The sequence below is a fragment of the Marmota flaviventris genome, chromosome 4, assembly GCF_047511675.1.
Source record: "Marmota flaviventris isolate mMarFla1 chromosome 4, mMarFla1.hap1, whole genome shotgun sequence".
NCBI classification, from domain to species: Eukaryota; Metazoa; Chordata; class Mammalia; order Rodentia; family Sciuridae; genus Marmota; species Marmota flaviventris.
Window position 1 is genome coordinate 87927318 of NC_092501.1, and position 26935 is coordinate 87954252.

The following is a 26935-nucleotide window of genomic DNA, read 5'->3' on the forward strand; positions in this document are numbered from 1 at the left end:
TTATTTCATGTCTGATAACATACTTATCTGGATGTCCTATGGGTCTCTTTCTGAAGTCTGTTTTCTCTCTTGGTTTTCAGTCATGTCTTCCCTAATACTTATTTTGTTTCTTTGTTTAAGTGTGAGACATTGCCTATGAAAAACCAAGGCTCTGATTGATGCTATCTTTCTCCAGAGATCATTTACTGGAAGGCAGGTGGGCTAGGAACAGTGCTCCCTAATTTAATCATGGATTGAGATGAGACTGGGCTCAGACCTTATAGGGACAGATCTGTTCCTTGTTACTGTTTTTCCTAGGAAAAAGCTCATGAATGTCCCAACTGAAAGCCTGGAACAACTCCCAGCCCCTGAATATCAAAAACTCCCCCAATACTCTATGTTAAAAACTCTGCTTATTATTTCAGATGAACATTTCAGTCTGCATCTTTGAAATGAGCAACTGCCTTAAAGGGAAAAATGAAGCCCAGTGTAAGACTTATTCATCTTTGGGTTTCCCTACTACTCAGGTATTGGCTTTGCAATTTTTCACTGCTTTGGTTGCTTTCCAGTACCTTCAAACAGATTTATTTTTACATTTTTAGTTTTTTCAATTTTTCTCAGCAGAAGTATTTATCCATAACAGTCTAGTTCATCATTGCCAAACATAGAGCTCTGTCTATAAATAATTTATTATAATATACTACTACATACAGTGCTTGGCCCTGGGGTGTGGTAGTAAATGAGACTTTTGGAGATGTTTATATTCCTTATGTTATTATCAGTGTTTTTTTCCTCCCAGTAAATCAACTTGAGTAATTTGTGATGCTAGAAAACTTAGAAATGTTGGTAATATTAAGTCTGACCAGAGATATGCATGGAAGTCTGCTTTGGTGTTGTATATTTATTTATTTTTTAAAATTTCTTATATATATGACAATAGTGGAATGCATTACAATCATAATTATCCATTCGCAACACCATTTTTCATAACTCTGTATATAAAGTATGTTCATGGCAAATTATTGCCATTATAAATGAGATCTCTTATTATTGTTATTATTTTTTTCCTTACAATTGTCTTTTTATTTTTCCTACTTTTATTGTAGCACATGTTGCCGGCCCTGTTACAATTACTTGCATTTGTGTCTATTATCTGTGCACAGCCCACCACCCCCCCCCCCCCCCCCCCCCCCGCCACTCCTATCTCAAGCATACTGCACCTTTTTGATCTGTCTACCTGGTGAAGTTCCTTGCCAAGGCCAATTCCTTAATGGGTGTTTTGAACTCACATGTTAGTGCTAAGGTCGGGGCCCTATTGGTCTATTTTGGACTTCAACTTCCTAAGGTCCCCTCAGTGGATCCATTTCATGTATTACCATCATCATGATTCCAAAAATACTCTTCAACATTCTTCTAAAGGGACAGGTGCTAATACCAAGACTTTCAATAGTCAACTTGATTTTGAAGAAACGAAGAGTGAAAGAACAGACTTTGTGTCCAGGATTGGCTGGGATTGCCTCATGGGATGAAGGCAGGGATATATCTTGTTTTCTTTCCTATAGTCAGAGTTAGACATTTCCTCTAAAATAATGTAGTTAATAGAGGAAAGTAGGTGATTAAAATAATCAAACCTTTCATTGATTAATTCATTAATTGATTCAACAAGTGTTTACTGAGTGCTTTGTGACACTTTTCTTGGAACTGAAAAATAGACATAAACAAAGGATAAAAATATAATTTACATCTTTGAGTCTTTGAGTTTTGTTTTATAGTATTTTGATATTTGTCTAAATGAAACTTTTACCCCCTCCATATCAGTTCTAAAGATGAGTAGTATTCTGCTAATAGATTTTGTTTTTGTTTTTGTGGTTCTGGTGCTTGAACCGGGCCTCGTGCATGCTAGCCAAATGCTCTACCACTGAGCAACACCCCAAGCCTTCTGCTGATATTTTTATTTTTTCCCATCAAGTAAAATGTAGTCTTTTAAAATACAGAAATGTAAGATATCTCCTCCTCCAATCTTGGAATATGCATCCTAGTATATCCTAGATGTGGTCATACTCTTATTGGTAGGTGGTGGGGTGGTGATGGCTTTGTGATATCATTAAGTGTAGCTGGTAAAAATTTATTATTTGGCATTAGAATGCTAAAAATTAATATTACTTGTAAATTTTTATTGCATAAATAGAATATATAAACATTTTTACAAAATAATGAGACTTACTAGTATAGGTAGAGGACTAGAATCATGGTATTACTTTCATGTAAATCACTAAATTAATGGAATATTTAAGATTATACTTTCTATATTGGCAAATTTATATGCCATCTGGCACTAGAAGTGGTGACCACATTAGTTAAATTGTGAAGTATCCTTATGAAAATGATCTGAGAAGGAGAAATAGATGTGTGAATTGTGCATATACAGCTAGGTCAGTGACTTAAGCCATGGGCTTGGTTGAGATTTTATAGAGACAGAAATGGTAGCGGTGAAAGAAGAGAGCCTGAGCCTGAATTTTGTGGAACTCTAATTCTTAATTGTTAGATAAAAGACACTATTCCAGAGATTTGTCAATCTTATTAGTCCCTTTAAAGAACAAATTTAGGTTTTGATCAACTGTATTTGGCCTATACTCTGTATTATTGATTTCGGCTCTTCATTATTCTCTTTTTATTTATTTGGATTTATAATGTTCTCATTTCTTAAATTAGATACTTGGTTTTACTTATTTAAAGAAAATATTTGCAGTATAAATCTCTCTTAATGAACGTATCACTTTTATGTATAACTATAATGACCAATTTAAAAATAAGTCAATAAAAAGATTTCATTACAGAATTCTACAGGTTTCAAATATAAGAAAATCACATAAACTATCCATAATCAATTTAAACTTAGAAAATTAGGTAACTGTGTAAAATATTTATATTGCAGTTTTTAGAAATGAATTTTTTTTGGGGGGGGGTAAAAGTATCTGACTTTCTTCAGCAACTATGAAAATGACTATGAGTAATTTTATTAACTATTACAATCAAGAGCTCATGAAGGACAATAAATGTTTCTGCTGTGGAATTACTACTAAAATTTAAAAAATAAAAATGACATGAAAAAGGAATGCTTTACATGAACTCCACAAATTTTCATAAGGAATATTTTTGTTATTGTCCAGTTATAAGCATATTTTAATTTCCATAGGATTTCATTTCATTCATGAACTATTTAGAAGTTATTTTAAATTTCCAAGTCTATGGGATGATTTTTGTTTATTGATTTGTCTTAATTGCATTTTGGTTAGAGAACATTGTATAATATGAATCTTCTGAAATTATTATAGCCTTCATCATTATCTAGTATAATCACCTTTAAATGTTTTTATTAGTACATTATAGTTATACATAGTGGTAAAGTTTCTTTGGACATCCTCATAAATACATATCATGTAATTTGCTCCATTTCAATCCCTAGTACTTCCCTGTTTCCTTTCCTTTTCCCTTCCCCTGATTCCTTTTCTCTATTGGTCTTCCTGTTCTTTATTTCTTTAAAAAACTGGTGCATTATAGTTATACAAAAAAGTGGAATTCATTGTGATGTATTCATACATGCATATAGCATAATCTTGTCAATTTTATTTTAAGTACTTCCCCTTTTCCATCCTTCCTCCTTCCCCTTTGATCTCTTTCATCTATTTCACTGTTCTACTATTTTCATGAGAATCCCCTGTTTTTAATTCCCATTTTTTCTTTCTAGCTTCTGCATATGAGAGAGAACATTCAACCATTGATTTTCTGAGTCTGCCTTATTTCACTTAGCATGATATTTCCCAGTTCCATCCATTTACCAGCAAATGACATAACTTCATTCTTCTTTATGGAGAAAACTCCACTGTGTGTATATATCATATTTTTTTATCCACTGTGTGTATATATCCTATTTTTTTTTAATCTGTTGATGGGCACTTAGGCTGGCTCTATAACTTGGTTATTGTGAACTGCATTGCTATAAATATTGATTTTCAGTATCATCACAGTATGCTGATTTTAGTTCTTTTGGAGTAGGATAGTTAGGTCATATGTATGGTTTCATTCCCAGTCCTTTGAGCAATGTCCATACTGCTTTCCACATTTGTTATACTAATTCACAGTCCTGCCAACAATGCATGAATGTACCTTTCCCCCCACATCCTCACCAACAATTAATGTTATTTGTATTCTTGATGATTACCATTCTAACTGGAATGAGATGAAATCTCAGTGTAGTTTTAACTTGTATTTCCCTGATGGACAAGAACGTTGAACATTTTTTCACATATTTGTTGGCCATTTGTATTTCTTCTTTTGAGAAATGTCTATTTAGATAATTTGCCTATTTATTGATTGAGTTTTTTGGTGTTAAGTTTTTGAGTTCTTTATATATTTGGAATATTAATCCCTTGTATAAAAAGTAGTTAGCAAAGATTTTCTCCCATTCTGTAGGTTTTCTCTTCACACTCTTGTTTCCTTTACTGTGTAGAGCTTTATAATTTGAGGTCATCCCACTTATTGATTCTTGGTTTTATTTCCTGAGCTTTAGAACTCTTATTAAGGAATTGGTACCTGAGCCAATATGTTGGAGTTTTTACTGTATGTTTTCTTCCAATAGTTATAGTCTTGCTGGTCTAATTGGTAGATCTTTGGTCCACTTTGAGTTGATTTTTGTGCAGAGTAAGAGACAAGGATCTAGTTTCACTCTTCTACATATAGACCTCCAGTTCCTTGCATCTTATCTGATAATAATGGCATGAAATTAGAAATCAATGACAAGATAAAAATGAGAAACAATTTTAACACATAGAGATTGAATTTGATATTTTTGAACAAGGAATGAGTCATAGAAACAATTGGGAGAAATAAAAAAATTCTTATAAAGAGGCTGATTCATAGTGGGATAGGGAGAGGGAGCGTGGGAAACAAACAAATAGACAAACTCTAGACAAACTTTAGATGGGGCAGAGGGGTTGGTGGGGAAGGGAGGCGACATGGGGTTATTAATGATGGTGGAATGTGATGATCATTATTATCCAAAGTACAGGTATGAAGATACGAATTGTTATGAATATACTTTGTATACAACCAGAGATATGAAAAATTATGCTCTATATGTGTAATAAGAATTGTAATGTATTCTGCTGTCATATAAATAAAAAAAAACATAATGGAAGATGGAAGCAAAAATAAAATAAAATTTAAAAATTCTTAGGAACAAACAATAACAGAGCTACAACCAGTCAAAATTTCTGGTACTCTATGAAGGCGGTTCTAAGAGGAAAGTTTATAGCTCTAAATGCCTACACTAAAAACAAACAAACAAACAAACAGAAATATTCCAGATAAACAATCTAATGCTGCATCTCAAGATCCTAGGGAAGCAAGAAAAACATAATTAAAAAAACCAGTAAAATATAGGAAATGATTGAAATCTGAGCTAAATTAATGAAATTGAGAATCAAAAATTATGTACAGGATCAATGCAATAAAGAATTGGTTCTTTGAAAAGAAAAACAAGATTGATAAATCCTTAGTCAAACTAACCAAATCAACAAAATTGGATACAAAAAAAGAGATAGTACCGTAGATATTGCTGAAATCCAGAGGATTATTAGGAGCTATTTTGAAAACTTATATTCCAGTAAGTTGAGAAATCTTGAAGATAAATTTTTAGACACATAAGAGCTACCCAAATTGAACCAAAAGATTATAGAAAACCTAAACAGACCAATATCAAGCAATAAAATTGAAGCAATAATTAAAAGCCTTCCAATGGAGAAAAGCCTGGGATCAGGTAGATTCTCAGCTGAGTTCTACCAGACCTTTAAAAAAGAAACAATGCCAATCCTTCTCAAACTATTCAATGAAACAGAAAGAGATGGAAATCTCCCGAGTTCATTCTGTGAAGCCAGTATCAGCCTGATAACAAAATCAGATAAAGACACATCAAGAAAATAAAACCATAGACAAATATGCCTGATGAACCTAGATGCAAAACTTCTTATATCAAGGTGCATTCAAAAATACTTTAAGAAGATATCAAGAATGGATTAATGGATGAGCAAGGGGAGGATCAGTGGAGTGGAAGAGGGATTGGTGGGGAGAGAAAGGGAGGAACAGGGACTGAAATAGAGTGATTCATGTATGAATTGGTCAGAATGAACCCAACTACTATATATAGCTATAATGTGCTAATAGAAAAAAAGTACACTATTTTTCAAGTTGGTTTCACCCAGGGATGCAAGGCTGGATCAACATATGCAAGTGAATATTATAGACACTTTTGATAAATATTTCACATGTGCTTAAAAAGAATATGTATTTTTCAGTAAATAGTTACAGGCCTCTTGGTCTATTCAGTAGTCATTGTTTTTTTTTCTTCCCCCCATGTACTTACTAAATTTTTGTATGTTTATACAATTGGTAATCAACAGAGGTGTGTTAAAATGTTACATTATAACAGTGGGTTTGTCAGAATGTCCTTTATGATGGCAATTTTTGCTTTCTAGATTTTGTCTTTCTGTATAGCATTCTGGGTAATATCTTTAACTGTATCTTCTAGTTTACTAATTTGTTCTTTAGCTGTGTTTATTCTGTTGCTTAACCTATTAAGTTTTTATTTTTTCCTACAATGGCTTTCTTTTAATTTTAAGATGTTCTGCTTAGTGTTTATTTTTTCTAATCTGCCTTATCTGGGCCTGATCATTTCTTACTCTGTTAGACTCTCCTTTTCTTCAGCTATGTGAAGTTCTTTGTTATCTGAATCTAATCTTTGTTTTCTGTATAGGTGGTTTTATAATTTTGGGTTATGACTTTCTTCCTTGGGGCTCTTACTATATGAAACTAAAGAAAGATATGACCTCTTTTAGCAAGTATTCCTCTAGGTTTGTTTTTTTTTTTTTTGGGGGGGGGTGTGCGTGTATGTTTCTACCAGGCTTATTGTTAGCCTGGAAGAAATTTTGTTGTGTGCCGCAGTCTGGCTGGGCACACAATCAAGAGCCACCACACAGCTTGTAGATTCAAACAGCAACTCTTTTTTTTTTTTTTTTAAATTTTTTATTGTTGGCTGTTCAAAACATTACATAGTTCTTGATATATCATATTTCACAATTTGATTCAAGTGGGTTATGAGCTCCCATTTTTACCCCATATACAGATTGCAGAATCACATCAGTTACACATCCATTGATTTACATATTGCCATACTAGTGTCTGTTGTATTCTGCTGTCTTTCCTATCCTCTACTATCCCCCCTCCCCTCCCCTCCCCTCCCCTCCCCTCCCCTCTTCTCTCTCTGCCCCCTTTACTGACATTCGTTTGTCCCCCTTGTATTATTTTTCCCCTTCCCCTCACTTCCTCTTGTATGTACTTTTGTATAACTCTGAGGGTCTCCTTCCATTTCCATGCATTTTCCCTTCTCTCTCCCTTTCCCTCCCACCTCTCATCCCTGTTTAATGTTAATCTTCTTCTCATGCTCTTCGACCCTACTCTGTTCTTAGTTACTCTCCTTATATCAAAGAAGACATTTGACATTTGTTTTTTAGGGATTGGCTAGCTTCACTTAGCATAATCTGCTCTAATGCCATCCATTTCCCTGTAAATTCTATGATTTTGTCATTTTTTAATGCAGAGTAATACTCCATTGTGTATAAATGCCACATTTTTTTTTATCCATTCATCCATTGAAGGGCATCTAGGTTGGTTCCACAGTCTAGCTATTGTGAATTGTGCTGCTATGAACATCGATGTAGCAGTGTCCCTGTAGCATGCTCTTTTTAGGTCTTTAGGGAATAGACCGAGAAGGGGAATAGCTGGGTCAAATGGTGGCTCCATTCCCAGCTTTCCAAGAAATCTCCATACTGCTTTCCAAATTGGCTGCACCAATTTGCAGTCCCACCAGCAATGTACAAGTGTACCCTTTTCCTCACATCCTCGCCAGCACTTGTTGTTGTTTGACTTCATAATGGCTGCCAATCTAACTGGAGTGAGATGGTATCTTAGGGTGGTTTTGATTTGCATTTCTCTGACTGCTAGAGATGGTGAGCATTTTTTCATGTACTTGTTGATTGACTGTATGTCCTCCTCTGAGAAGTGTCTGTTCAGGTCCTTGGCCCATTTGTTGATTGGGTTGTTTGTTCTCTTATTGTCTAATTTTTTGAGCTCTTTGTATACTCTGGATATTAGGGCTCTATCTGAAGTGTGAGGAGTAAAGATTTGTTCCCAGGATGTAGGCTCTCTATTTACCTCTCTTATTGTATCTTTTGCTGAGAAAAAACTTTTTAGTTTGAGTAAGTCCCATTTGTTGATTCTAGTTATTAACTTTTGTGCTATGGGTGTCCTATTGAGGAATTTGGAGCCCGACCCCACCGACTGTAGATCGTAGCCAACTTTTTCTTCTATCAGACGGCGCGTCTCTGATTTGATATCAAGCTCCTTGATCCATTTTGAATTAACTTTTGTGCATGGCGAGAGAAAGGGATTCAGTTTCATTTTGTTGCATATGGATTTCCAGTTTTCCCAGCACCATTTGTTGAAGATGCTATCCTTCCTCCATTGCATGCTTTTAGACCCTTTATCAAATATAAGATAGTTGTAGTTTTGTGGATTGGTTTCTGTGTCCTCTATTCTGTACCATTGGTCCACCCGCCTGTTTTGGTACCAGTACCATGCTGTTTTTGTTACTATTGCTCTGTAATATAGTTTGAAGTCTGGTATCGCTATACCGCCTGATTCACACTTCCTGCTTAGCATTGTTTTTGCTATTCTGGGTCTTTTATTTTTCCATATGAATTTCATGATTGCTTTCTCTATTTCTACAAGAAATGCCGTTGGGATTTTGATTGGCATTGCATTAAACCTATAGAGAACTTTTGGTAATATCGCCATTTTGATGATGTTAGTTCTGCCTATCCATGAACAGGGTAAATTTTTCCATCTTCTAAGATCTTCTTCTATTTCTCTCTTTAGGGTTCTGTAGTTTTCATTGTATAAGTCTTTCACCTCTTTTGTTAGGTTGATTCCCAAGTATTTTATTTTTTTTGAAGATATTGTGAATGGAGTGGTTGTCCTCATTTCCATTTCAGAGGATTTGTCGCTGATATACAGGAATGCCTTTGATTTATGCGTGTTGATTTTATATCCTGCCACTTTGCTGAATTCATTTATTAGCTCTAATAGTTTCTTTGTAGACCCTTTTGGGTCTGCTAGGTATAGAATCATGTCATCTGCAAATAGTGATAATTTAAGTTCTTCTTTTCCTATTTTGATGCCTTTAATTTCTTTCGTCTGTCTAATTGCTCTGGCCAGTGTTTCGAGAACTATGTTGAACAGAAGTGGTGAGAGAGGGCATCCCTGTCTTGTTCCAGATTTTAGAGGGAATGCCTTCAATTTTTCTCCATTCAGAATGATGCTAGCCTGAGGCTTAGCATAGATTGCTTTTACAATATTGAGGTATGTTCCTGTTATCCCTAGTTTTTCTAGAGTTTTGAACATAAAGGGTTGCTGTACTTTGTCGAATGCTTTTTCCGCATCTATCGAGATGATCATATGGTTCTTATTTTTAAGTCTATTGATGTGGTGAATAACATTTATCAAACAGCAACTCTTTATTCCCGAACTCACACCAGCCGTCTACAATCACGTTCTGGGGAAATCCACGTTTTCTGCCCAAATCCACCTCCACTGGGCTTCTATCTCCCAAAAAATACTGTCTGAATCCCGTGAGAACTCAAGGGGAACTCAGGCAGCAGGATACGCCCTATTCCCAGCAGGAATAATCTTAAACCTGGAACGCCCTAAACCCGATTATCTTAAACCGGGAACACCCTAATCCCGGATCCGCCCTGGTCCTTGAGCAAGGTCACCTAACTGCAATGTCACTGCAAAATGTCCTATTTCCACGAGTCCTTCCACTAAGCAACATGGGGTACGCTGGCAAGGAAATTGTCATACCTACTTGGCTAATGGCTCCCAGCAGTTGTGTTGTTATGTTGGCTTGGGAGAGTTCAGACCAAGTATGTAGTTCAACTTTGAACCCTACTCCTGGATGAAATTCAGACTTGTAAATATGAGTTCACATGTTAATTTATCCTTTCTTTGCCCTAAGACCTTCCTAACTGGAGCCCAGATCTATACCAATTTCTCTGTATTCATCCTCAGCAGATAGGCTATCTTTTTTTGTTTAGACTAATAAACTAGTTCAATGAAAATACAGCCTTTTGAAGAGCCAGGATTTACTCTAAGGGTTTTGGTTTTAGTTCCCTGAGTTATGTGGCCTGTGGTTTCAATCCTTTGTGGAGGCATATGTGATGTAGGACAGGAAAGGTGGACACCCAAGGAATTTTTAGAAAGCATGTTTATTGGCTGCAGGGTCCAGAGGGACTGTTGCCTAAAAGATTCTCTGAACCTCAAGTCTGGAAATTCTTGGAACTTTATGCCCGAGTAGGAAGGGAGTCTTAGAGGTTTACATTTTTGTAGGAGTCTAGAAGAAAGTATTTTTTTTTTTTTAATTTCTTGAGTTCACAGAAAGTGCTTCTTATCCCATTTTTTTTAGATTAGTCAGAGGTTTTACAATGAAAGCCTAAGTGACATCATCAAGTCTGCAGCCAAACTTAGTTTTTGTAAGACAGAATAACTTAGTCCTCACAAGAAATAGGAAGTCCCATCCCATATTGAATTTTATGTAGCAAGTTTTGCTGATATTTGGTTATAAAGCTTTCTGACAAGAAAAGAAACTTATATGTTACAAATATATTGGAGGTTTCTGCTTAATTATGATAAGGGTCTTCTTGGTAGGGGTCTCTGGTCTGCTTCATTCCCCCCTTTGATGATTGTTACTTAATTACTTAAATCAAAGATCATCCTCATCCTCTTGGCTTAAAGCTTTATATGATGCTATAATCTTAGTTGTTGTTCTTTCTTTTAACAGCTGTTTCTATAATAGACCCAACAGTTCTAAGGGGGAGCCAAACATGGGGGAAATAAACAGGTTAATAGCATAATACCTATTATGCCAATTAAGCTTTTGCATCTACCAAGTGTAGAAAACCATAGGAGGTCAAAGGCTGTAGCAGTTTGATTAGTAATAATTTTCAGTACAGTTTGTAAGTGAACAATCCAGTTTAGCAAATAAACTGGAGTTCTATAGCTCCAATTGCCATTGTTCCTAGGTAGCAGGACCATAAGTGGCAATAATCTTCTGGGGTGGCAGTCATCTTTCCCCCAAGTTTGTTGACCTCCTAGATTAAATCCTTTCCCAATTGATCTCTTTTTACTTGGCCCTAGATCCTCACATAAGGGGATTATTAGATGTTTTCCAGAGACAAATAGTCATTCAACTATAGTATCACTCCAGTGGGGCAGGTCCTGTATATATTCATATTTATGTATATTTTTTATAATCCCTTAATCATAATAGATTGACTTGGCATATAGTTCACATGATTTATACCATTGGGTCAGGGGTAGGGTAAAGCCCCCAAGATTATCAAAGGAAACCAAAGTAAGTGATAGACCAATATTTTGGTTAAACACACTATAAGTTAACAAAGCCAAACTAATAGCACCAAACAAGCCCTAGAAAACCTATTTGAGCAAGGTAAAAATTATAAGTGAAATTTTGTTGCCAAGAGGATTACTATTGTCAAACCTATAGGAAAAAAAACCCAAAGAGAGAATTATATATATGGCTAGAAGTAAGGGGTGTACATGCATTACAGCATAAGAACTACCTTACAGGATGAAAGGGTCCATTTGTCCTGGTGATAAGTTTATCTTGCACCCTGTGTTGATCAGCCAGCCCCCAAATGGCTGAAGCAGGGCTGTTGTTTCTTTAAGCTTTGGCCTTGTGCAGGTTAGTCAGCTTCCAGAGTGACTGGAATAGGGCTGTTGTCCTTCTGATCCTCAAACTTTTCTGGTGTTTCCTTCCTCTGGATGGTTAACTTAAGGGGTGCAATGGGGTCTAGAGTGCATTTCCAGCCCATGGCTCTGGGCTTGATCCTGGTGTAATGAATCTAGGAACCTATCTATAACTTCTACTGCAGTTCGAGTGGATAAAATAACAGTGAAAGGGCTCTTCCAAAGATATTTCAGGGGTTGAATATTCTATTCTTTGACCCAGATTGAATCTCCAAGCTTGAAGGAGTATGCATCTGTGGTCAGATTTACAAATTTACTGGCAACTTTTCCCTGACTCATTGGTTGAGAGTCTGTAAGGTTTTCCTTAAAGCCAGAAGCTGTTGTCTCAATGTTAATTTTCCTATTTCCTTTAAGTCTCTCTGTAATCCCCTGATAAGTGGCAGAGGCCTCTCATATATTATCTCATAAGGAGAGAATCTAGTCCTCTTAGTGGGAGTGGGTCTAATCCTTAACAGTATAATAGGGAGGAGTTTGTCCCATGCAGGTGAATTTCCTGACACAGTTTACCTAATTGAGCCTTTAAAGTCTTATTCATCCTTTCTACTTTGCCAGAACTCTGTGGCCTATAGGTACTATATAACTTTCATCTGATTTTTAAATTCTTGGCCAATAAGTATATCATTCCTGCCACAAAAACTGGTCTGTTGTTTGAATCAATGGTTATTAAGATGCCAAATCTGGGAATAATTTCCTAGAGGATTACTCTGGCTACCCCTTGAGCCTTTTCAGTGTGGGTTGGAAAGGTTTCTATCTAGCCACAAAAACCAAAAGACTCAGAACAGTCTCAAGTGCTGTTTGGCCAGTATGTGCTCCTCTGTGAAACTGCCTGATGAAGGCAGGGCTGGAGTCTCAGGGATGGCTATTTGGCCATCAGAAAATCTCCACCATCCTGTTCTGTATTTTTGTTAGCTGCAAATTTTGTTTACTGGTCTGTTCTTCAGTTTCCCTGACCAACCACAGTGTTCCCCTTTTGGTGGCCCCAGCAATGCATAACTGCAACTTTTCCGAGTGTCCATACTCCATCTAGAAGATTAAGAATTTCCTGTCCATATTTTATGCCTTTTCCTCCTGCATTAATTAGCCCCGTTTCTTCATATAAGTTCTTGTGAACATGCAGAGTGGAAAAGGCATATTTTTGAGTCTGTGTAAATATTGACACAGATTTCACTTGTCAATTGGAGTGCCCAGGTCAGAGCTGTAAGTTCTGCCTTTTGTGCTGAAGTTCCCTGAGGCACACAGTTTGACTCAGTGGTGGAGTCCAGAGCAACCACTGTGTATCCAGCAAGATGTATTCATCTTCTATGCAACTGCTATCATCTGCAAAGTATTCCACATCAGGGTCCTTGAGGGGCTGGTCTGCCAGGTGTGGTCTACTGGAGAACATTTTATCTGTGACCTCAGTGCAGTTGTGATTAGGTTGCCCAGTTCCAGTGCGCAGCAGAGTTGCTGGGTTTAGAGTCCAGATGACTTCAATGTGGACATGTGGATTTTCACATAACATGCTCTGGTATCTGACCATCCTCACATTAGTCGGCCAGTAGTGTCCTTCGTATTCCTAACAGTGCCAGTACAGTGTCAGTCCCTGTCCCACAGTCAGCTTGTCAACCTGTAACACCAGAAGGGCCGCGGCTGCAAGGGCCCATACGCAACATGGCCAGCTTTGATCATAGAGTCTAGCTGTTTAGAAAGGTAGGCTGCTGGATGGTGCCATGTCTCCAGCATTAGGACTCCTACAGCTTAGACCATGCATGGACATACAGAGAGAAAGGCTTTGTGAGGTCAAGGAGTCCTAGTCCAGGTGCACCGGTGAGTACTTGTTGAATGTCCTCAAAGGCTTTTTTGTTGTGTTGGTCCTCACATCAGAGGATCCTGTTTTCCCCCCTTTGTGGCCTCATAGAGGGGTTGGCCATAACTGAAAAGCTAGGGATCATACAGCAGAATGGGGCAGCACGAGGAACTCTCAGATCTGGTGGTGGGTAGAAGAGACCAGAATTGAGCAGACTACCTGTTTGCACTTGGAGCCCAGATGCCATTGTCTCTGAGTCAGATAGAAACCAAGGTACTTGACTCTTTATTGACAGATTTGGGCTTGGTTCTTTGAGACTTTGTATTCAGTTTCACATAGGAAAGTAAGAAGCGGTTGTGTCCCCTTTATGCAGTTTTCTCAGGTTGCCAGCAATAGATCATCTACATATGGGAGCAATGTGCATCCATATCAAAGGCCAGCATCCATGTCATTTTGCAGGAAAGGCTTTCAAATCAGAAGCTAGTGCTGTTCTGAAGAAGATGGTTGATGAGTTTTTGAAGCCCGTGGCAGCCTGGTTCAGGTCAATTGGCCTTCAATTGGGGGCATTTTTTTTTTCCAGTGGCCCTCTAGATGGCAGTAGGCATATCAGCTTAGTTTCAGCCTTGTCCCCAGATATGGTGGTCCTTCTATTCAGATCTTCCTTTGGCCCTGCATTTGGCCCTGATTTTGATATTTGTTTTGACTTTGTCCTGGTGGAACCCCTTTGGGTGACCTCTGGTTTTGTGGTGAGGTCTACAAAGAGACCTATCTCCTCTTCATCTTTTGGTCTGCCTCTCGTTGAGTGTCTTGGTCTCAGTTGATGAAAACTGTGGTGGCCACTTCAGTCAGCTTATTGGCATTCTTTTCAGCAAAGTCCAGCAAAGGTTTTGGAGTTTTCAGTGAATAGCTATCTGGGCCTGTCTCATAAAGGCTGTGTTGATCATTTGCTTGTTACATGGTGCCTCAGGATCAAAAAGGAGTCAAGAGTTGGAAGGTTTTATACAGTCATTGGTAGAAATGGCTGGGACTTTCATCAGGCTTTTGGAATACTTCTGATATCTTGTTCATATTTAGGGCTATTCTTTCCCCTTCTTTTAGGCTGCCTATGAGGGTCTCTTGACATCTCTTTATCGTTAGGAGGTCTTCCTCTTTATTGGGGTCCCACCCTGGGTATGTGTCAGGGAAATGGGTCTGGACATAGGCTTGAATGTTGCCTTGTGTGTCCAGAGCACGTTCCTTTAGCCATTTTAAAGCTGTTTGGGTCACCTGTCTGCATTCCTCCATCAACCCAGGTGCACTGGTAGGTCTGGATAATGGATTGCATCAGATCAATCATGGCCTGGGGCTTCTCCATGTAAGAGGGAGTAAGATATTTCCAATTCAAGAGATCAGTGAAAGGCTGGCACACAAAAATGCATTGTCCCCTTCAGATGTTTCCCTTCTGGTCAACATAGGCAGGTTCTCTAGTCTCTTGTAGAGGCGTCTGGAGATCCCTCATCTGGGTTATGCCTTTGGTCTTGGGACAAGTTTTCTGCCTTGGTCTTGTGGGGTGGAGGAGTCTTTGGCTCTGGGGAAGCCTCTGGCACTGAGGACATCCATAGGAAGGAATAGTCAGTGTGGAGGGGCCACGGTCTGCTGCCTCTGGGGACAAGAGAGCTGAGGGGACAGCCTATTGTCTCAGTGGCCTTGGCAAAGTTGGGTAGAGTGGCACATAGGGTGGTGGGTTCTCTTCTGGATCACAGGGAAAACTGGTTTCCTTTCTGTCATTTGTCAGACATTTCTCTCTGTTTAGTTCCCTTTAGTTAGGTCTTAGAGACTCCTATAGTCTGAGCTAATATCAACTTGGTCTGTCCTTCCAGATAGGCTCTCAACCCAGGGGACTGATTCTGTATTATTTCTTGCTAGCAGTCAATATAAGGGAATTGATATGGGTGTCTAGGGAATCTGACAACCATTAAAAGGACCTCACCAAGACATTTTTGTCTAAAGATCTTTCGGATGGTCATCCCATATCAAAGGTTGGGAGTTTGCAGAGAATATATAACCTTTGTGGAGTAAGTTTCACCCCATAGTTACTATTAAAACCTTTCTTAAAGTTTTCTAACATAAATTTCAAAGGGCTTATTTTACTTTGTGTACCTCCCATGTTCCATCCTGCATTGGTGTCATACATTAAGGACAAAACTCGCTTCTTCCATCTCTCGCCATCCCCCACTGGGGACTTAGGGTCCTCTTAGCCTTGCAGGTCGGTATCAACCCACAACCTGGAGCTTCCACCTAGATGTTGGTCGGTGGAATTCTACTTCAGACTATGATATATCACAAACTGTGGATTGGGACTCTGCATTTGCTTTGGCCCATGGGTTGGAACCCTTCCACTGTCCGTCTCATTCACACACTTTCACTCAGACGTGGTCAGAGCAAAATTTCTATACTGCCCAAATCCCCCAAATTCCAAAAATTCTAAAACCAAAGAAGGAGTCATGGTTTCTCTTCTGCTCATTGAACCTGAACAGGGACTACTCCCTGAACAGGGTGACTCCCCGGGTTCTTTTCAACTTCAACTCCTTTTGGAGGTTATACAGGGACCCTCAAAAGATTGAAACCTCTCTTCCATCTGCATAGGCCTCTATGGGGAAGTCAGGTGGAATACCACTAATGGACCCAGGACCTGCCTGTTCAGTTGGGCAGTGCTCCAAGTTCCCTATACCTGGTTCCTGCTCCTCGTGGGTTCCCCTGTGCTTTGGGGCAGCCATTCGGGCACTGGGTGAATCATTTTGCCTTCAGGCAAAGAGTCACCTGTGGTGCACCAAGGAGAAGCACTGTCCTCAAAGGTCCAAGGGAAGCCAGACCCCAGAGATGAGAGGCAGAAAAGCCATCTTCACCTCCATGATCCCATCTGGGGTGCCAAATGATATAAGACAGAAGAGGCTGGACACCCAAGGAATTTTCAGGAAGCAGGTTTATTGGCTGCAGGGTCCAGAGGGGCTAATTACCTGAAAGATTCTTGAGTCTGGAAATTCTCAGAACTTTATACCCAGCAGGGCAGGGCTTGGAGATCTACATTTTTGTAGGAGTCTACATGAAAGTTTTTTTTTCCCCCTGGAGTTCACAGAAAGTGCTTCTTGTCCCATGTTTTAGAGTAGTGAGAGGTTTTACAACAAAAGCAGAAGTGACATTATCAAGTCTGCGGCCAAACTTAGTTTTTGCAAGACAGAATAACCTAGTCCTATACAAGAAATAGGAAGTCCTATCCCATATTGAGTAGAATTTTTTGCTGATATTCTGTTATAAAGCTTTCTGACAAGAAGAGGAACTTATATGTTACCAATATGTTAGGGGGGCTGGGGTTGTAGCTTAGTGGTAGAGTGCTCACCTTGCATGTGGAAGGCTCTGGGTTTGATCCTCAGCACCACATAAAAATAAAATAAAGGTATTGTGTCCACCTACAACTAAAAAAAAGTATTTTTTTAAAAAAAACAAATATGTTTGGGGTTTCTGCTTAATTATTGTAAGGGTCTTCTTGGTAGGGATCTCTGGTCTGGTTTATATGAACCAATCCTCATCTCAAACCACTGAAATCTACTCCATATCCCAGTGGCCCCAAATTTGGCTCTAATACTGGCTGCTTTGATTTTAATGGGGTGATTCTCTTGCTTTCCTAAGAGCTCAGCTCTTATTTAAAAGGATGATTATTTTATATAGAATTTTCCATTATTTAAATTGAAGGTAAGACAAAGTTTTCTGAGTCATCATATCACTAGAACCAGAAGTCCTCTAGCATACACGTACTCTCTCTCTCTTAATTTTTAAAAAACTTAGCATGAAATTATCTATCCACCTTTGTTTTTAGGGTCATATGCATTTCCTTCCTTCCTTCCTTCCTTTCTGTTTTTTTTTTTTTTTTTTTTTTCCATAGCCACTGTGGTACCTATTGGGGAAATCTGGTAAAGGGATATTTTTAGTTGATTCTATCATAGGCCAAAGGTCAACTTTCAGTAAAACACACAAACCAATAAACCATAAACATATATGCATTTATATTGACTATCTGTTTTTTAATTTCTCTATTGTCTTTCCTGATGGGAGAAGGTACAGTATCAGGACTATTGTTAAACAGAGTACATGTTAGTCACAAAGTGTCTGTTTTCCTCTACTCTCTCATGGCAAACAACACTGAGTTCAGATGTGTGCATGTGGGGGAGGGGATTGGGAGTTCCTTTTACACCAAGCTGTCAGTTCTGTAGCTGTGGACACCAGTTAGGTGTCCTTTTATCTAAGTCAGACTGACACTACCTACTTGGAGACAGTGTCCAGTTCCCACTTGTTGAGGACTTATTCCTCAAGACTGTTACTCACCCTTATGCTTATGATCACAAGTGTCAGGTTGTTTTACCTGAGCTTTTGATTAATGGGTATAAATCAGGGTTCTTACAGCCCCCTTTTGGGGTTTGATTAACTTGCTTGAACAGCTCACAGAACTGCTACATTCACTGGGGAAACACATTTACTGGTTTCTTATCTAGGATATTACAAAGGCTACAGATGAAGAGATGCGAAGGGATACAGAGCTTCCATGCCCTCTCTGGGCATGCCACCCTCCAGGACTCTCCACCTGTTCAGCTATCCAAAAACTCATCTGAACCCTGTCCTTTGGGTTTTTATGAAGACTTCATTGCATAGGCATCATTAAAGCATAAATGGCTGTGTCAAAATGTGATGGGACAAGAGGGGTCTGATCTAATGCTAAGAGACTGGGTGGGGAGATCCATAAAGGTCTGACTGTTTCAGCATTCTGCTTGGCTTCTGTGCAACACTCCTCCTCCAGGATCTGGGGCAGGGTCTCTCTGGAATGAGGAGGGTCTTAGGACCTATTATTAAATAAGAGAATTTTTGTCCAACTGAAGGCAGGGGAAGATTAGGGTTTCTATGACTTGCCTTGAGGAAGGAGTCACAACTCCTTCCAGGAACCACAGTCAAAACCAAAAAAAAAGGATCATAACATCACACAGAGCCATGCCGTAGCATTCCAAGTGCTTGTTTTATGTGGCCTTAAAGGCAGATCATTGATTTCACCAAGAGGGTGACCTCACTGTCTTGCCCTTGACTCCGATATTTCCCAGGGGTCTTTGTAGTGTTGGTGAGGGGAGGCAGTAGGCCATGCCTCTTTACATTGTGCCTGGCCTAGAGCCTTCTGCTTGGTGACTTTCTGAATGCTTTAGAGAACAGGCAGGGGCAATCATATTTCCCAATAATTCACACACAACCCCATGAATGTGTATTCATATTGCCACAGGCCAGAATTATAGCAACACAGAGGGCTAAATTAACTGAATTTGTTATTAGAAATTCTTGATCCACAGAAAAGATCAAATAAGAATATTAAAGAAAATGAAATTTAATTTCATTTTTAAAGTATTTTTTTAGTTGTAGTTGGACATAATACCTTTACTTAATTTATTTATTTTTAATGTGGTGCTGAGGATCGAACCCAGCATCTTACACATGCTAGGCGAGCACTCTACCACTGAGCCACAACCCCGGTCCTTAATCTCATTTTTAAAAGAGGAAAACTTTACATAAGCTGAAACAAATGTTTTTTTTTTTTTTTTTAAGAGAGTAAGAGTTTGGTTCTTTTCTGTGACATAGATAAGGAAGAGAGATTCAGTGAATAAAAAAGAAATCAGGAAAAAAGAGGCAAATATAATGTCTGGTATCAAAGCTAAATAAAACAAATGTGGTTAAAGGATAATTGTATTACTAAAATAATGGAAATAGCCAGAATGTCTTCTTTAAAAAGCCATAAAATTCCTACCTGAAGCTTAAACCTCTATTCTTAGTCTAAGTATTTTCCCTTTTTGCAAACTTCTTGTCCCAGCAACTAGAGAGAGTGTATCAATTTAAGATGAGAAAACTGCCTTTAAAATAACTTTTTAAAGCTCTGTTGCATTTTTGCCACTATAGGCATAAATAACTTTACTTCTTGGTTCCTACTATAGACAGATGGATTAATGAGAATTGCCACATCACAGACTGAGGTCACTGATGGAAATGAGTTAATGTCAATCCATAGACAGAGAAAATTAAATAAAAAAATAACTTGTGTAGTCCTCACAAAGCCTCATTTGTCAACTGGAATTTAATGCTCTTCCTCTTTGATCATAAATAGACCTAGTGATTGCCAGCTACTGTCACTTACTGAAGTCCCTCAAAACTGACATATTTATTTACCATTTTTCATCTTAAAAATTTATTCCTTACACCTCACTTGAAGAATCTTTCTTCAGTTTTGTGTTTTATGCTATTCCCAATAGCAAGACTGTGGAACCAACCTAGATGCCCTTCAATAGACGAATGGATAAAAAAAATGTGGCATTTATACACAATGGAGTATTACTCTGCATTAAAAAATGACAAAATCATAGAATTTGCAGGGAAATGGATGGCATTAGAGCAGATTATGCTAAGTGAAGCTAGCCAATCCCTAAAAAACAAATGCCAAATGTCTTCTTTGATATAAGGAGAGTAACTAAGAACAGAGTAGGGACGAAGAGCATGAGAAGAAGATTAACATTAAACTGGGATGAGAGGTGGGGGGGAAAGGGAGAGAGAAGGGAAATTGCATGGAAATGGAAGGAGACCCTCAGGGTTATACAAAATTACATACAAGAGGAAGTGAGGGGAAAGGGGAAAATAATACAAGGGGGAGAAATGAATGACAGTAGAGGGGGTAGAGAGAGAAGAGGGGAGGGGAGGGGAGGGGGGATAGTAGAGGATAGGAAAGGCAGCAGAATACAACAGACACTAGTATGGCAATATGTAAATCAATGGATGTGTAACTGATGTGATTCTGCAATCTGTATACGGGGTAAAAATGGGAGTTCATAACCCACTTGAATCAAAGTGTGAAATATGATATATCAAGAACTATGTAATGTTTTGAACAACCAACAATAAAAAAATTTTAAAAAAAAAAGGACACATGATATTGGATTGGGGTCTACCCCCTTCCAGTATGGCCTCAACCGTAACAGATTACACTGGTATGACCATATTTCCAAATAAACTCACATTCTGAGTTGCTGGGAGTCAGAAATGAATTTGGAGAGTGGGGGACACAATTGGACACATAAAAATGGATTATATTTCTAATAAAATATACTATTTTCTTTCAAAAAAAAAACAAACAAACTCGATTTTTCCTCATGAGAAATATTAGAAGTATGGTCAAACTATAGGATAATTGCAGTCTTAAATAGTTTTTAAAATTGTGGGTTTTTTTCATGTGAAGCATTTAAGTTCTAAGTAAATGATTTATAAATAGTGCCAAAATATTACTGGAATGAGGATGGGAATAGACACATAGCAGGAGAACAACGAAGCCCATGCCAGGCTCTCCTCCTGTGGGTTTGTGGTAACCCTGAGAAAGGACTGATCTTTAGATTAAAGCAAACAACAATGATCCTTGCAAGTGGAACACCTAAGCCCCAGGAAGTTAATTCCTAAACATACTCGACACAGATTTTTACTTTGAAAAGTTCTCTCTTGATTGCGTATGATTTGTCCTAGATGACTGTAGAAATTTGTACAGTACTTAAAGTAGTTTACAGAGAAATTCTAGTAGCAATTTTTTTTTTTAAAGAGAGAGAGAGAGAGATAATTTTTTAATATTTATTTATTTATTTATTTTAGTTTTCGGCGGACACAACATCTTTGTTTGTATGTGGTGCAGAGGGTTGAACCCGAGCCGCATGCATGCCAGGCGAGCGCGCTACCACCTGAGCCACATCCCCAGCCCCTCTAGTAGCAATTTTAAAATGAGAAAGAGACATGGCTAGAAATCTCTACAGTCACATGCAACTTTGAACTTGATTTTTAAGGGGAAAAAAATGAGCTACTGGTTAGGGAAGTGCCATAGATTGCCTGTGATGTTGAAACTAATTTACCCTTTGCCTTTCTTTCTTTCTCTCTCTCTTTAAAAAAATATATTATACTACTTCTTCTAGAACAGAAAACCTCCTCCCCACTTCCTCTCCCTTTTCCCCTCCTCCTGTTCACCTCTTGAGAAGTATGGTCATAAGAGTTTATTAATCTGAAAGAATTGAGATTGTACTCTTGGAAGAGAATTGAGATTGTACTCTTGGAAGAAACTTGGAAGAGAAGCTGGGGGTGTTAATTAGACAGATTGAAGCAGGAGATTCAGCTGATGTTAGCAGAAAGATAGTAATGTAGATAGCTTTCATCTTCAACCTAAGCATGAATTCCCTTCTGCTGCCATGATTACAACAAGACTTTGGATCCTCTGTCTTTTCTAGCCATGTCTCTTTCTCACTTTAAAATTGCTACTAGAACTTCTTTGTAAACTACTTTAAGTACAGAAGTCCTTTAATTTGGTTTTTCTTTCTGGAAAACATATTGAAGATTGCTTCCAGATATTTGTCACAAGCAAATGTAGATTTTCTAGTGACAGACTGTCTATTTAAAATGCCTCGGTTGATTGGGGAAAAATATCAACAACATTTCCTTTTTACTATTCATTTCATACATTTTTGGAAAGTATATGTTGCATAGCAAGTGAATAAATCTTCAAAAGTGCATATTTACTAGCACTCCCTTCCCTGGGAATTATCCAGTAAGCTGACTTGCTATGGCTGTTCTGATTTTCCAAAGTAGAATACTTGGGAATTAAATGAACTACCCAGGTGGCTTTTACTACTAATAAAATACTAACATTTATGTGTGATCTACTTTTAAAACACACACACACACACACACACATACACTTAGAAAAAGTTATACCTGTAATACCATCATTCAGTTTCTTCGGGAAGGGCAAAAGGACAGGCAGTGAGAGTGAAGAGTGAGTAAGAGGAAGCTCTTTTTTTTCACTAAACGCTAGGAAGTAAAATTCTGTTGAATTTACTTCCTAGCATTTTGTTCTGTTTATCAAAACCTAGGTAGCCTATGGTGGTGTTTGTGCATGACAATATTATTTGTTAAACATCTCTGTCCCTCAAAACAAACAAAAAGCAAGCAAGCAAACAAAAATCAGTGCTTCATCTCTTTTTTTAAGAGATGCTGCCAACCTTTAATTAGGCCAAGGCAAGCTGATTACCTGTGGTAGGGATAGTAGTTAGTACTAACATTCACATTTGGTGACTTTCTCTAGAAAGGGCCCCTCAAAGACAGGATGGATTTGAGAAGGCATAGACAATGAATTTCCAATTCATGCTTTAAGGTAGGCAGTGCAGCTCCATGGGGTCCCATGTAGTGTGGCAGACCAGGGGTACCTGAATAAATAGAAAGTGATGAACTCAGGGTATGACATGGATAGAGACCCAGCACATCTCGTGCAATTGGGTTGCCTTTAGAAACAGCAACAAGAACAACCCAACTTCAAGCCAACGTGCCACTAGAAACCCTTACATAATTGTAGCAGGTTTGGGTTTCCTCTGGTTCAAGTTTTCTTGCCTCTTTGATAATCAGACGATCTGAAGAAAGGCATAGAATTTCAGGGGAGAATCTGCATGACAGGCGTACAATGAAGCCATTCACCACTGCTCTTTTTTATTAGCTTACACGGGATCTACATCATTCTTAGTCTCTGGCTTGGCTACAAGGCTCCATTTAAACTTAACCCAACTTGCAGACTTAACTGATCCAGGAATTACTCAATACGACTAGCCAGCTACTGTAGCTCTTTTTCCTCTTTTGATAAGGGGATTTAACACAATGGGCTTTACAGTTCTTAAATGACTCAGTTTTTTTCTTCTGTCTTTGAGTTGTGGTGCTTATATGACCTTTTGTTCTTAATAAAATTTCACGTGGCTTGATTATATTTTTTAAAAGTATAAACAAATACAATATTGACTCCCTCCCCTTTGGACAAAACTCTTTAAATCATATGTATATGATATAGAAGTAAAATGAACATTCCAAATATTTACATAGTTGATTTCAATGTTAGATACTACTAACTATGTATAATATAACTATGTATTAATATACTATGTTATTAAGTATTTTATATTATTAAATCAAATTTGAAAAGATTTCCTTTATTTTTAAAGAGTGATTGTGATATAGTTTTTAGCAGTATTCCAACTCTGAATTTCTATTGTTGCACACTTCTGGTTATTTTCACTATTATGTTCACTACGTTGTATGGTATTTAACATTTTAGTGAAATTAGCCAGGTGGTTAGAGGCACATGAAATGACCACAGTACCAATATACTTCTATTTTCTGTCAGGACATTCTTGGTTGTCCCTGAGTAGCTAGGGAAGGGGGAATCCCAACATAAAGGTGGCCGAGACACCACTCACTACCCTTTTGTTAAGGGTAGTAAGGTACCCACACTTTGGATCCACATTTCTCAGAATAGTGGTTCCCAAATATTAGTCAGCAGAGGAATCCTCAGAGTGGTTGGTAACAATGCAGATGCCTGGACTCCACCTCTAGTCGTTCTGATTCAGTAGGCCTGAGAATTTGCATTTTTAACAAGAACTCAGTTGATACTGACTGGCAGTTATTGGAACATAGTTAGATTAGTGGTGCTAAAGTCACCATGAATGTTGGGAGTCTATGTGTCCTTTCTTAGAGTATCTGTTGCCACCCAGGTGAGCAGGGACCCACCTTGGGCAGGAGTGAACCCCAATGTGATCCCTTGAGGGGCAGATGGCAGGAGGGACAAAACAGCTGCAGTCTTTCCAGAGTGTCAGAGCAGCTCAAACATCCTCCTCCTGTTCACTTCCACAACAGGACCCCATTGTCCACCTCATCCTGGGTTCCAGGAACATGCATCATCTGTGGGTCAACACCGGTTTGTTGGGATGTCATCTCACTCTCACTTAAGCTGTGTGATTACAGTTTCAGAGTGGTTGTTATGTGCAATAATGAATCTAAGTTTACTTCTCTATCACCCCTCCCTGCCCCTACTAAAGCAATTTTCAGTTGTTAGAAACAAAGTTCTTTTTTCAGAGTTAGAAATGAATTTTCAAGAAGACTTTTGGGAATCGTGGATGTAACATGTTTGTTCATTTCATGAGAATGAGATTTTTCCTTGAAGATAGGTTGAGCTGATGCTCAGAACAGAGAGGGGAAATAAGTGGTAATGACACTGTTGAGGTTACAGCCGTTTGCTGGAGGTGCTATTATGGGTTATGTTGTAGTATCCACCCCTGTTTAGCTGGCAGACTTTTTCTGATGAGAATTTTCAGTTGGCAGACTTTACCCGCTTCCATTGCTCTTCTCTCTCCTTTCTTCCCCTCCTTACTTTTCTCCCTCTCTCCCGCCCTCCCTCCTTTGTCTGTCTGTTTCTCTTTCTTTCTGTGGAGCTAGGGATCAAACCCAGGGCTTTGTGCCTGCTAGGCAAACACTCTACCACTGAACTGCGCCCCCAGATCCCTGGTAGATTTTTTTATTATAAGAATTTTCAGACCTACACAAAACAACAAACTCCCGTGTATTCATCACTCCCTTTCCAGAGTTCTCAAGATTTCTCACATATCTTTAGCAAGCTTTTCCATTTTTAAATTTTGCTTGTGGTTTTTGTAGGGGATAAAAAAAAGTACTCTTTTCCTCACCTATCACAAGATTCAAGGCTGAGACCCCTGTAACAAAATATGGATTAATAAAAGTACACAATATATTTTTAATAGAAGTTTTATATGACATGGGAGCTTTCAGAAATGAAGACACTCATTGCCCCCCCAGCCCCCCCAAAACAAACAAACAAACAAACAAACAAAAAAACAGGGAAACCTGTGTATTTTTGTGCTCAGTTTAGATGAAGAGTGGACAGTCATGTAGAGTGTGACTGGGCAAAGAGGGATGTCCTAGTGTTCATAAAGTGGGGGACTCAGCAAGACCTGTTTGTTCAGATTCTTCTGTATGTCCTTGTCTTCAGAGATAAGGACATTCCTTTCCCAGGTACAGAGAGGGCACCTCTGGAATGATAATCTTATGACCTGCCTTAGGGGAAGGCAGAGAACTTTTTATAGTCTGCTTTAGGAGAGAAGGGTGGGAAAAGGTTATGGAGATCTCTCCGCCTCGGTTTCAAATGCCAAGGTACTACACGATGGTGTAGTGTGCCCAGAACACTAGCATTTCCAAATTAATTCACTTTCAGAATGAAGCAAACATACAATGCCTTGCTTGGGGCCTGTGTTTGGCAATCATGAGCTGTCATTAAATATGTCCTTTCTAGGAATGTGTTCCTGAAAATCTAGACCTGAAGAAGAAGATTTTTGCTCAGCTAGATCGCATTGTCGACGATAGAGTCGTCTTGAGCAGTTCCACCTCTTGCCTGATGCCTTCCAAGCTGTTTGCGGGTTTGGTGCACGTGAAGCAATGTATCGTGGCTCATCCTGTGAGTATTTTAAACCTGGGAGCCAGGTGCGGTGTATGTGCCTGTGGTTCCAGCTACTCAGGACAATGAGGCAGGAGAATCACTCAATCCTAGGAGTTTGAGGCCTGCCTGGGCAACATAGCAGACTCTGTCAAAAAAAAAAATCAGAAATTGGGAGAATTGATTGTATCTCATTCCATTTTTGGAGGGGGATACAATAAATTCCAACAAATCTACTAGTATTTTAAACTGCTTTATTGGCATATAATTCACATGCCATGCAATCTGCTGATTAAAATCATATAGTTCATTAGTTTTTAGTATATTTAGACTTGTGAAATACTAGCATTTAAAAAAAGAATGTCTAAAAATCTGTTGGATTTTTATCTGTGTGCCTAAGGCGTCAAGGCATAGAATGAGCAATGTTTGAGGTTTTAGCCCCCGAGTAACTCATCATGTAGCTGAGGAGGCTGACAACTAAACAAGTAATTTCACCCCTGAAGTCAAACTGCTATGATAAAAATGCATATGTTGAGTAGGATTTTGTAGATAAGTAACTCTTCTACTCAACCAATTCAGAATGAGGTCATTTTTGTTTAAGTACAGATCCTGGCCCACTTCTGAGATTGTGAGAGTCAGGTTTGGCTTTAAACCCTTCCTTTCCTATTGTTCCCTTTCACCATCCTTTGTAATCTACTAGGCAAACTTCCTTACTATGAGTATGTTATGAGATTGATTGAGTAATGGGTTCCAAATTGGCATGTGAGCACTCAAGGAATCTTTTTTGAGGTTAAGGTATTAATACTGGGAAAGATTTAAGGATCACTCAGTGAATGACATTTGAGTCCTGACAGTGAGCTCAGCATGACCTTGGAGAACCA

General features: G+C 38.5%; 1 protein-coding gene across 1 annotated transcript in view; it reads left to right on the forward strand.

Moving 5' to 3' along the window:
• The window catches only part of Cryl1 (crystallin lambda 1), a 142267-nt gene that overhangs the window by 83123 nt on the left and 32209 nt on the right, over positions 1-26935 (forward strand). The window contains exon 4 of the mRNA XM_027941585.2: positions 25914-26075. Within this exon, the coding sequence (XP_027797386.1) occupies positions 25914-26075 (162 nt within the window). The remainder of the gene's footprint in view (positions 1-25913; positions 26076-26935) is intronic.